A 12,957-nucleotide genomic window follows, 5' to 3' on the forward strand; every position below is an offset into this window, starting at 1 on the left:
AAAACTATTTTAATTGAAGGGGAACTGGCTTTTAAAAAGCATTTTTTTTAAATTAATGCTTTATAGGTTAGTTTTTAAAACCCTGCTGCTAACAATCCTGAGCCAGCCAGGGATGGGCAGATTATAAAAACAAAATAATAATTTATTCAGGGGAATGAACATCCACTGGGAACCTAGTGGCGAAAAGGTTTCTATCGTTACACACAAGGACAGCAATCTGAGTCTAGATATCAAAAGAACCATGGGCAGCCAACAGGAGGGGGCAGACCTGGAAACACGAGACGCCCCTGATGCGGTGCAAGGTGCTACTTGGTTGTGCAGAAATGTCAGTGAAGCCAGCATTTTGGGAGGACAGGAGCCAAGTACGTTCCATCTGCGCACACCCTGCCTTTCAATAATTTCACACTGCAGTGAGACCTGCAGAGACTAAGCCCAGCACTGTGCCCGTGACAATTAGGAAGGCAACTGCATCGCAGCTGTTTAGAATGGCTGTTTTCCTATTGAGTGTTTTGAGTCCAAGAAATCCCTTCTGTAGGATGCGACGTTTAAAGAGAATCAATATTCGTCCGTCACCCCGACCAAGCTAGTCACGAAAACTGACTCACCGTGAATTTGTCTTCTCTCTTCTTCCGATAGCCGTACGAATTTTTCCTAGAGAGAGAAATAGTCATCAGACACTTACTCTTGCTTTACACCTTTGTTAGTATGTGACAGTTACACAGACTAAACCAAGTCAGACATTCTAATAGAGAGAGGAGGATTAAAGAGTTACAAGAAAAAACAGCACATATCACATTTTCCATTTGCCTTTATGTAGTATAAATATGAATACAGGAACCCCCCATTTTCAGAAATCCTAATGGCTTTTAACCAAAATTCGAGTCGGGGGCTGGCAGAAGGAAAACCAAAGAAAAATCTACCTATACGCTTATCTTTTCAAAAGCTAGCTGCTGTTTGTCTTGTAAAAAAGGATGCTTATCACACTCTGAATGAGGAAAATAAGTTCAGCATGTTTCATTAACCAGGGTTCAGGGCAGAAGTTGAAGGTTATACTCTTGCGTCATCAATCAGCAGAGGGTATTCCTGACTATTTAGGCCTGCAGAAGCTATTACATAACCGAATGTGTTGTATGTGTGCAAGGCAGTCGCACAGTCTTCTGCTTCTAGGCTGAGCCTCAGCGGAAACCCTGAACGCCACAATCTGTATCAAATATCACAGGAAAAAAGAGAACGTTTCAAGTGAAGCCATTCCGCTGGAGTTGGGAACCCGCTACGCGGTTATAATAGGCTATCCTGCACAGGCTGATAGAGCCAAATTGCAAAGGCAGTTCTTAAACACTTGACTGAAGGGAAAAAGCACTCATGCAAAGGACAGAGTGAAGCAAATCAGAGCCACAGTAATTCAGATCAGCAGCTGGGTACCAGTGGGGCTAAATAAAGATCTGCTGGAAACGTAGCCTGAGAGACTCAGCTCTGTGGAAGAGCTGAAGTTGTATCCGTGGTCTTCCGGAGGCCGAAATCTATAAAAGCACGGATGCGTGGAGCCAGCTATAACCCACCCACTGATGATCCTGAACATGGAGACCTGCGAGAGGTGGGGACGTCTATGGAAGTCAACTTACTGCACTGTGAGTAAGCAGCTGTCACTGACATATACCAAACCCACAGTTGGCTAGGGTGGGCATTGGACCCCATTCATTGAACCCCATTCATTATTGTTATTGCTATTATTGGATTTCTAACCCACCGCTCCCCTGAGGCTCGCGGCGGGTAACAATATGTAAAAAACCCATAAAACCCCTAATACATAAAACCCCTAAAAGCAATCCCCAGCCCACCCACCCCACCCGATGGTGGTAGAACTATCCGGGAAACCAGGGGTCACTGCTGATGTGGGGGGGGGGCAATCTAAAAAGGGGAGGTGCCATTCAGCTTTAGCCCCAGGGATTCAAAGCTCATAGGCCCAGTCTGGAACCCTCACACGAGCCTCTTGCTAGGGAAGACAGAGGGGCTTCCTATCGCAGCCCCAAGTTCTTAGAATCCTAGAGGTGGAAGGGGCCAGACAGGCCAGCTAGTCCCACCTCCACTGCTCAATGCAGGATCCGCCTAAAAGCATCCAGGATCTGTCCAGACGCAGCTTAAAGGCTGCCAGCAAGGGGGAGCTCACCACCTCTCTAGGCAGCCTGTATCACGACTGAACTACTCTGACTAGCGTTTGAGGGAGGGGTGTGTTAAAGCATGATTTAATTTATTGTCACATCTGGTGGGAATGCTTGGACTATATCACTTCTGGTGACACGTGTCTCCTGGACGCGTGGGCAAGGAGGTATTGGCCTGCCGACATCGCTTCTCGGTTTCTTGAAGCATGAAGAATGTTTCGGGTGTTTCTCAACGGTTGAGAAAGGCTGGGCTGATCGCAGACCTGTTCCAGTTCTTGCAATACGGCTTATACAGATATTGAAATGCCTCCTGCTATCTTCGGCACGCCTGCTCTAGTGTCCTTAATGCCCATCTTCTCCCAGTTTTCCTCTGCCTGCCCTATTTGTGGCAACCGATCATCAGCATTCCTGCTGCATCCCTTATGCACCTATAAACCAATTAACAGCTTATGTTTAAGCTTACTTTCCCCCCCCCCCCACCATCGATTTGCTTCATTTCCTTCTCGCTTCCTCTATGCCAGGGGTAGTCTAACTGCGGCCTTCCAGATGTCCATGGACTACAACTCCCAAGATCCCCTGCCAGCATTCGCTGGCAGGGGCTCATGGAAATTGTAGTCCATGGACATCTGGAGGGCCGCAGTTTGACTACCCCTGCTCTATGCTTTCCAGTTTTTTGTTACAACTTATTATTCACAGAAACGCCACGAGGCTGACCTTCAGGCAGAACACGGCCATCGCTCACCTTCCTCGTCCTAAGCTCGGGGACGAGTCCGAGGTTGCGGGTTCTACACGGCCGCTCCCTACTTCCCTCTTGGTGTAGCTCGAAGTGCTCTGCATCCGTGTTCTGTTTTGACCCGGCTGCCTCGTTTGTGGGCTCCTCACACCGTTAATCAAGCGGTCGGCGGAAAAATTGAATATGGTGGGGCTCTCTAAAAGGCCAGGACCTCTGTCCGCGCTGGGGATTGTGTGCCGTAGGTGTGATTTGCTGGGATTCCTGGGGAGAAGGCCCAAGCGTGTTAGATTTAAAACAGGATTTGGAGGATTTCTTCCCCCCCAGCTACTCATATTGAAGTGAACCGAAGATAGTCTTCAACACATGATCTCCTTGAAGAGTTGGTAATCCCGAGGTCAACAAGGTTTCGTATTCCTAGCTAATGCTTCAGAGATCTCGGGGACCGACACAATTCAAAAACGGTTTTAAGAGAGAATGTGGAGTGAAGGATTTGTTTTTAAGCAAAGAGACTGAAGGTAAAGTAAATTTACTTTTCAATAAGTCCTATAAGGCAGGGGTAGTCAACCTGTGGTCCTCCAGATGTCCATGGACTACAATTCCCATGAGCCCCTGCCAGCAAATGCTGGCAGGGGCTCATGGGAATTGTAGTCCATGGACATCTGGAGGACCACAGGTTGACTACCCCTGCTATAAGGCATCCAGAGGACTGGCAGCCACAGGGACACACCCTCTTCTCCCATCCTAGCTGTGTTCAAAACAGGTCAGTGTCAAAGCAAACTTTAGCTCATGTCACGGTCTCTGTGAAACCAAGATTTGAAGATGCTCGATAGTGTCTGCTCATCCTGTGGTCCTCCAGATGTTCATGGACTACAATTCCCATGAGCCCCTGCCAGCAAAAGCTGGCAGGGGCTCATGAGAATTGTAGTCCATGAACATCTGGAGGACCAGAAGTTGACTACCCCTGTGCTATAGCATTAACTGATCATAGTCTTGAGAGAAGGGGATTCACTCTTCAGAAGGCACATTGGATCCTGAGGCCTGGCCCTATAGCAAGCAAGTGGGGATTCAGTGGGCTGAAGCTCAGCCACAGCACCCAAATGAACACTGCCACCGTGATGTACGCTCCTTCCCCCCCCCCCAAAGCCATTTCAAAACATTCACTTGACAGATCTCTCTCAGCAGAAGAGTTTGTTCTTATATGCCGCTTTTCTCTACCTGGAGGAGGCTCAAAGCGGCTTCCAATTGCCTTCCCTTTCCTCTCCCCACAACAGACACCCTGTGGGGTGGGTGAGGCTGAAAGAGCCCTGATATCACTGCTCGGCCAGAACAGTTTTATCAGTGCCGTGGCGAGCCCAAGGTCACCCAGCTGGCTGCATGTGGGGGAGCAGGGAATCAAACCCGGCTTGCCAGAATGGAAGTCCACGCTCCTAACCAGTATACCAAGCAGCTCCCAAGATAAGGAAGCCCTTGGACAGATCTAGCCACTGTAATCCATGCAATGGTTACCTCCAGAATGGATTATTATAACTTGCTCTATGCAAGTCTATCCTTGGCTCTGACCAGGAAATTACAGCTGGTGCAAAATACGGTTGCTTGGTCCTTACGGGGACCTAATGGAGAGGTCATATTTGACCTCCCCTTCAGTAGCTGCATAGGCTGCCAGTGGAGTTCCAGATCGGGTTTAGGGTGTTGGCATTAACCTTTAAGGGTATTACATGGTCTGGATCCTCTGTATCTCAGGGACCATCTCTCCCAATATGTTCCCTGAAGAGCATTATGTTCTGCAAATACTAACTTGCTGGTGATTCCTGGCCCCAGAGAGATCTGTCTGGCCTTGACCGCAGCCAGGGTCTTTTTGGCCTTGGCACCTGCCTGGTGGAATGAGCTGCCAGTGGAGATCTGGACCCTGATGGAGCTATCAAACATCCACAGGAACTGTGCTCTTCCACCAGTTGAGGTCAGGGGGGCTCAGAAGTACGTGGGTCTCCCACACTTTAGGTTCCCCCCTAATCCATCATTATGACAACATTAAACTGCCAGCGGTAATTGGCGGAATGATAGAACACTTACAGGTACATATTTTAAAAAAATGTTTTTATCCTCTTTTATCCTGTTTTTATCCACACCACTCGGGGCAATCCAGAAATTAAATTCTAAAGAAATAAATATTTAGAACTTACCTGTTTCTGGGAGTATATTGTCTGAGTGAAGTCAGTGGGGAAGCAGTAGGCTTGAAAGTAGGTGATGTAAAGCCATTGATGAATCCAGTGTTTGGAAAGGGCGTGACCTACATAGAAAAAAAAAAAGCACCGCGGGTTACGTATTTGTAAGCCCTGCAACTCTGAAGGATCCTGGGTCTATGGTTCTTCAGAGCATAAGGCATCTCTCAACTTCTGTTCAAGCCGCAGTTAGGGCTTATTTTTGGATTCTTCATCTTAAATGTTTATTAACCATGTTCTGCTAAAATGCTTCAATACAATTCCAAAACTCATTATTAATTTAAAAAAACCATACAAAGTATTTATCAAGTTATAATCGGTCAACTCTAAATTCAATCCATGCATGAATTCAGTGAGGAGAGGGCTATATTGATAGCTCTCTCATATTACAAAACTCTTCACAGGTAGCACGCTAGGTCCACGGAACAGACCAAAGGCATGTCTCCATCCCCAATGGACATAATCTGATATAGTCTAATCCAGGAAAAATTGCTTATCGTGCACGTTTGCTTCCACTGTTACTTGAATATCATCTCAGTTATCCCTGGATATAGTCTCAAGTGCCAGGCCAGCTAACAGAAAGGGCATACAGCAAATAAATAAAATAGAACGCTTTTTGCAGATATTAAGGTGCCAGACCTCAAGCAAGCCTGTACAACAGGGGTAGTCAAACTGCGGCCCTCCAGATGTCCATGGACTACAATTCCCAGGAGCCCTTGCCAGCATTCGCCAGCGAATGCTGTCAAGGGCTCCTGGGAATTGTAGTCCATGGACATCTGGAGGGCCGCAGTTTGACTACCCCTGCTGTACAACATAGCAGAACACGGAATGATGGGAAGGTTTTGAGATTGACGCTGATTACTGGAAACAAAATGACAAAGCCAATCAAGGGGCTGTCAAGAACACTCAATGAGCAGACGGCCTATTGGCTCATGCTTACCAAAGATGGATCGAGATAGCTGTGTGCCGTTGACCAGGTCTGTGGGGCAATCAAACTGTAGAGTGGGAACTGCTGTTGGGGGCTGTACACTGGGGGCAAGTAAAATGACGTCGTATAACGCTGCTGCGTGTAGATGTTCATATCCAGAGGTCTGTATCCATTCTTTGGCAAAAATGTGTTTATAGCTATCGCCTTTGCTTTTATTCTTGCCTGAAAGACAGGGTGTTATATGAGCCGAGTGTTCAGGACTCAGCTATTAAAGCAAACATATATTTTTAAAAGGAAAAGGAGAACGGTGTAGCACGCTCACCTTGATTGGTTTTCCTTGGAAAGTTTTCACTTCTTCTCTAAGGTATCTGTAAGCCTTAAGAACAACAATGACTGGTTTGAGTGGGAAGAAATCAATTAAAAAGACTTAAAAAAAAGATAAATTCAAATGAGTAGCTGTGTTGGTCTGAAGGAGCACAATAAAATCAGAGTCCAGTAGCACCTTTAAGACCAAGAAAGGTTTATTCAAGGCGTGAGCTTTCGAGTCAGACGAAGGGTGCTTGCACTCGAAAGCTCACACCTTGAATAAATCTTTCTTGGTCTTAAAGGTGCTACTGGACTCTGATATTTTTTCTTAAGTATGCTTGTTCCAAGTTCTTTTAAGTTCAGATTTGGGCACGGAGGGCATGCTGAAGCCTCCTTTTAAAAGCAGTATAAGTTGAGTACTAATTGATCTTCACGGAACTTAACTTCTTTCCAACTGTGTCTTAATACATCATCTTGCAACCACTGAAACCATGACCACATACCAAAAAGAGGCCTGCAGCTCTGCACAACAAGATTCTGCTTGGTTCTTCCAGAATAGTTCTTTGCACTATGAACCACAAATTCGTGGAACTCTTGCAAGGGGCAGCTAACACTGGATTGGATCCAAACACTCAGAAATGCACCGAGTCTGTGACGCAGCTCTTCCTGGTTCTGTCATTTCCCCCTGGGCCACAGTTTGTGCAATAGCAGGGGGGCATGCTGATTTCACTTAACCTCCCTTACTTGCTGCACCTCTTTGTGCCACACTCCATATTGTCCAGGGGGGTCCATGACACTCAGGAGTAGCTCTCCAGAGGCAGATGGGTCTTCTTTCTGTGTACTCTTTCCAGTCACGAGAAGTTGTCTCCAACTCCTTATCTGTACACACATCATCAGGAAGTGAGATCTTACCTGCTGTGCATCTGCTTCTGACTCAAATGTAATAAACCAGTTATCGTTATAGGCAAATTCACAGTTGATAAACTTAGGCAAGTTATCTCCCTTGAAGAGCGCTTCAACCTCCTAGGAGAAAGATGAATGAGGAAACAGTGTGAATGCAAGCAGCTGTCTAAGTCAGTCCATCAGTACTGTCCTGTGTGGCAGTGGTTTTCCAGGCAACATGGAGGCAGCCCTAAAAATCTAAAAGTACGTGAGTCCCTTAAGTATGTAGGGTGCCCCCTAAAAAGGTTCTCAAGCACAGGGGGTTTTAGAGTTCATCATTTCTATTATCAGCGCTTCAAAATTTCTCCACACCCCAACCTTCTGCTTATGCCCAGGGAAATGCTGTTCACCACTTTGGGACCGGGAGGCGAATTTCTTCCAGGACAGACTGACCAGGGATTCTGGTTTGGGAAGGGGCATCGTCTGGGCACGGGGAACTGGGGTCACCGTGGGTGGACAAGGTATGATTCTGATTCTATATAGCTAATATTCTTGTAACATCAAGAGGCTATTTTTTATTTATATGCATGTGTGGGCACATAGTCACACACCCCTCCACATAATGTGCCTGAACTTCCACTGGAAATCTGCCCCCTCCCCTTGCAGTGTACAAAGGGGACTCTGATCCTATGCATGAGCTAGGCTGGTTCTCCAGTCTTACCAAGGAGACTTTGCTTTGAACTTACAGACCACTGGGGGTAAAAATGACTTAACTGCAGACTCTTTGGATAGTCAGGGTTAGACTGTAGATATGCAAGCTACGGATGCTGAAGTGGGCCATGAGGACACTCCTCTTGAACTACCCAACAAGGCCTATGCAGTTCATGAAGGACATATATTCTGGTGCCATGAAGGTCAAATTAAAAATGAAGTGGTAAATGCCTAATTCTAGGCAATAGCTGGTCAACGGGCAACGGAAGGAAAGGAAGCTTTGGAACTACAAGGCACTTACTTCTATAGGAGTAGATTCGGGTACTTCGCGTAAAATCACAATGCAGCGATTCTGGTTTGGCCGAACTTTTTCACCTTTCTCATCCACTTGGACTAAAGGCAATGCTGAGAGAACACAAAGAACGCCATATAGACATCCAAAATAAAGGATGGATGTTACACCTGCCACAGCTTGCATAGCCAATTAATGTTTCTAAGTCTTGTAGCATTCAGATCTGTTTACTTTATATATATATATATGACGATTTTAGAGCCTGCATCATTGGATGATATTAAGGGGTCCCATCTAGCCGTGATTAAACAGCCGCATGCTTTGATCTGTCACATGCTGGGTTTGCATGCATGCTTGGGTCCTCGCCTTCTTGTACAGAGTGCAATGAAGGAAAGGTAACAAAGGCTAACTCAAGTGATAAGTGATGTTCAAAAGCACATGCAGCGTAGGACAGGATGCGGGACTAGATGGACAGTTGGGTCTGATCTAGCAGGACTCTTCTTATAGGAGCCCTCCCCAGAAGCTGGGCTTTTCCACCAGGGATTCCGGTTTGGAAAAGGAAATCTAGTTACACCATGCGTGTGTTGGGTTGCCTGGAGTTAGGTTTAAACCACCCTTCCTCTAACACAGGGATAGTCAACCTGTGGTCCTCCAGATGTCCATGGACTGCAATTCCCTTGAGCCCCTGCCAGCAAACGCTGGCAGGGGCTCCTGGGAATTTTAGTCCATGGACATCTGGAGGACCACAGGTTGACTACCCTTCCTCTAGCATATTCCACGACAGGAAAGAGCCAAAAGCACACATGGGCCAGCGACCAGCTGGAAGCACATTAATATTTAACCTGGATCAAATCTGGACACCTGAATACAGCCTATGCTCTATGCTGTAGAACTACAGCTTTCTGAAATGAAACAAAGGACTGAAGACTACGAAGCCCAACCCAAGGCAGCAAGATAGAGAAACACAGATATGCAGGATGCTTTCAAGGTTCCCCAGAAGTGCTATCTATGTTGTGTATCTGGGGAATGTTCCTTCCCAACTCTAACAGCACACGGGTTGACCACTCTGGCTTCTAGAATATTTGCTAGATCTGTCAGGGAAACCTGGGGGAGGGGGGGGGGGAAGAGGAGAAACCATGATTGTCTCATTATCTCAGACACCGTACCCTTCTTCTATGACATCACTTAATAATATGGGGGGAAATATTCTTTGTTCTGTGCCTTTCCCCCCCCCCCCCAAGTGCTCAGTAAGAAACAAGCAGACAGCAAAGGTGTCAGGGAGCCATCCTATTTTTCTTTAACTGATGGCTATTGTGTTCAAATAGGCATACTTGATCTGAAATCCTTTTCCCCACAGATGCTGTTTTTCATCCGTAAGCAGCGGATAGATGATATGAAAACTCCCAAGACATTTCTATCCTGCCTCATCTCCTCAGACTTCAAGGAGTCTTAACAGATGCCAGATCTCAAAGCACATTAATATTTAGAAACCGATCCCAGAGAGCTAAAGTAATAACAAGCCGCTCGGTCTTCTGTCTTGCACCTAATTTAAAAAGACTTTGGCTTCTTTGAGACGTCTGTCTGATAAGATTTTTATATAAGCTTTTTATTTTTGCATTTTATGTTATGTATATAAGTTATTTATCTCTTTTATAAAGTATTTGCAATATACAGAGTATTCCCTGTGGATAGAGCCTATACCTGCTGGCTTGAAATGAAAATGTTAAACCCACAAGGCCTTTAAAAAAAAATCCCATAGCAATAAATATGCCATACCCACCTCCTTTCCCTGCACCCTTAAGGCTCCTCAGCCAAACATAAACGGGCACATTCACAGTGTGCGCATGAGTCATGAGTGCACCTCTGCTCAACTACTTACATCGCAGAACTTCAACGATCAAATCCACATCCGTGCTCAACTTCTTGACGTGATCGAGGTTAGCGACTGTCAATATTGGCACATATTGATCACTGTCCATCTGAGAGATAAGATACATGTCGCTGGCGAGATTCTCTCTGGAACGTGAAATTGCACTGTGAGCTGTCTACTTATTCCACCATGAGCAACATTCCATGTGTCTGCGTGATGCAAGTCAAGAAACTTATGTCTGCACTTATGTCAATGCAGTCAACCCGTGCAAGCTGAGAAACTTAGGTCTATATTTGGTTTTTTTTAATACAGCACTGCGGCCAGATAAAACAGATAGCAAGACAAAAACATTTCACAGCAGAAAATTGCATAATCGGGGGGCCAGTACGAAATTTAAAGAATATAAAATTGTACAATTGATGGGTACATTATAAAAAATGCATAGTAAAATTCCTCTAAAATCTTTACTTAAGCTTTAAGTTGTCGTTCCGGTGTGCTAAGCACATGCTCACAAAATTTGGCAACCTGCTTAACAATATGGCCCATACTAGTCCACAGGAGGAATTTAACTTTATCTTTGTTTGAGCTGTTGGAGGAATCCAGGAGTAATGGGAGGATGAATTTATTTCTTACAGAGTTGAAGGTAGGGCACCTCAAGAGGACATGCTGTATTAAAAAAAAAATAATAATGTTTATATTTGCGTCAACAAATAGCCAGTGCTCTTGTCCTTCAATGCTCTTGGCTGCCTGTTGGTTGCTGCCCATGAAATACCGATTTATTGGCTGAGTGTGGAGGGCAGCTTTCTACAAACGGCACTGAGTACATCTTGTCTGTCTTGCAGATGACAATTATGACCTACCTAGGGGTTCCATTAAAGTTGCTCTCTCTGTTGAAATATCCTAGTTCAGGGGTAGTCAAACCTGCGGTCCTCCAGATGTCCATGGACTACAATTCCCATGAGCCTCCGCCAGCAGATGCTGGCAGGGGCTCATGGGAATTGTAGTCCATGGACATCTGGAGGACCACAGGTTAGAATCATAGAATCATAGAGTTGGAAGGGGCCATACAGGCCATCTAGTCCAACCCCCTGCTCAACGCGGGATCAGCCCTAAGCATCCTAAAGCATCCGAGAAAAGTGTGCATCCAACCTTTGCTTGAAGACTGCCAGTGAAGGTTGACTACCCCTGTCCTAGTTGATATGTTATATGTTATGTTACGGTTGCTTTATTTGTTGTGATGATCAATGTAATGACCCCATGATGTTTTATGTAAACCTCCCAGAGCTGTATGGAAGGGCGGTATAAAAATCTAAACAAATAAATGATCGATCACACAGTTTTGGAGACCTGATGGCATACTACTTGATGGAAGGGAGGTGGCAACGCCACGTTCACATAGAATCGCACCTCTCTGGAGAAGGCCCTTCCGGTAGAGGTAGGTTTCCTTACAGTAGGCAAAGGCGCCACACTTATCTGGCCAGACTGGTAGTATAAAAGCCTTGGTTTTTGTAATCTGGGGGAAGTCCTGTCAGGGCTCTCTCAACGTACCCTACCTCACAGGGTGTCTGTTGTGGGAGAGGAAGGGAAGGCGAATGTAAGCCGCTTTGAGACTCCTTTGGGCAGTGAAGAGTGGGGTATAAAACCCAACACCTTATTTAAGAGCACGGCTAGCCAATTAGAGCTGGTCCTCAGCCTTTTCTCCTTATGGCAGCATGTTCTGTTATCTGCATAAATTTGACAGGTTTCCTTCCGCTCGTACAAAATGCTTCATCATTCTAATGTTCGCATGTTGTTATTTTTTGCCCCTGGGGTACATTTCAAATGACATTACACCTTAGAAGTCCATCAGTGGCTATTCTAATGTATTTATTTATTTCTTCTATACCTCACCTTCCCCCGAATAAGGATCCAAAGCTGCTTACATCCTTCTCCACTCCACTCCATTCCCATCCTCACCTTCACCTTATAACGCAGGTTTGGCTGACAAGGCATTTCTGGTCCCAGGTCACCCAGCAAGTTTCCATGGGAGAGCTGAGATTCAAACCCGGGTCCCTCCCAGTTCCTAATCTGACATTTTAACCACTACAGCACAGTGGCTATCAAACTTCCACCCTCACAGCCAGTCACCCTTTGTGTGCCAGTGCTGTGGAGCAATGACCGAGGGAGCTGTCACTCCCACATCCTCTTTGTAGGCCCTTCCAGGTGACTACCCTTTGCACAGAACTAAGATCCTACATGTCCACCGGTCTGATTCAGCAGAGCTGTGACCACATAACCCACTCCAGGGAGGGGGGGGGTCACTGTGACCAAAGTAACCACCGGTATTTTAATGGAAACCAATAATATCAGTTTAAAAGTTCTCATCCCAGCAGAAATGCTCTCCAGGAGACAAATCATTCCATGCTTACCTAGATAAACAGAATTCCAGTGTTTTTTTAAGCACCTCTCGCAAGTCTTCTTGGCCTTCTGGCTGCAGCTGTTCCTTATCTCCTGGAAACGGAAAGAGAGTTCAAAGTAAAATATAATAATAATGATTCTTGGTAAAAGTGGCTTCCTTCAAGCAACGAGACAGCTGGTTCCATCAGGCCACATGCAACTACAAAGCGAAGCAATTGCCATAAATATATGTTCCAGATGTTAAGATGCGCCTGAGCCTAGCCTTATGGGGTTGGATCCAAAGGCAGGCCTCCACTCACTGCAGGACGGCTTCCATGAATGGCAGATGCCTTCTGTGAGCAGAAATATACTTCTGGAGTTCAGGCCAGGGACTGCAGAATCACCCTTAGCATACAGGTGCACTTGTTCATTCCCACACTAAGATGTGTTACACACTGCCAGGTTCTGTGTTGGCACCACC

General features: G+C 45.9%; 1 protein-coding gene across 5 annotated transcripts in view; it reads right to left on the minus strand.

Moving 5' to 3' along the window:
* Positions 1–12,957, minus strand: part of LARP4B (La ribonucleoprotein 4B) — a 62,863-nt gene that overhangs the window by 8,315 nt on the left and 41,591 nt on the right. For all 5 annotated transcript variants that reach the window (XM_077304702.1, XM_077304703.1, XM_077304704.1 and 2 more), the window contains 9 exons: positions 12,509–12,590; positions 10,110–10,246; positions 8,240–8,343; positions 7,258–7,368; positions 6,362–6,415; positions 6,052–6,261; positions 5,073–5,179; positions 2,902–3,153; positions 606–651 (listed from right to left, as the gene is read on the minus strand). In XM_077304702.1, the coding sequence (XP_077160817.1) occupies positions 606–651; positions 2,902–3,153; positions 5,073–5,179; positions 6,052–6,261; positions 6,362–6,415; positions 7,258–7,368; positions 8,240–8,343; positions 10,110–10,246; positions 12,509–12,590 (1,103 nt within the window). The remainder of the gene's footprint in view (positions 1–605; positions 652–2,901; positions 3,154–5,072; positions 5,180–6,051; positions 6,262–6,361; positions 6,416–7,257; positions 7,369–8,239; positions 8,344–10,109; positions 10,247–12,508; positions 12,591–12,957) is intronic.

This window comes from Paroedura picta, chromosome 11 (genome assembly GCF_049243985.1).
Source record: "Paroedura picta isolate Pp20150507F chromosome 11, Ppicta_v3.0, whole genome shotgun sequence".
Lineage (NCBI taxonomy): Eukaryota > Metazoa > Chordata > Lepidosauria > Squamata > Gekkonidae > Paroedura > Paroedura picta.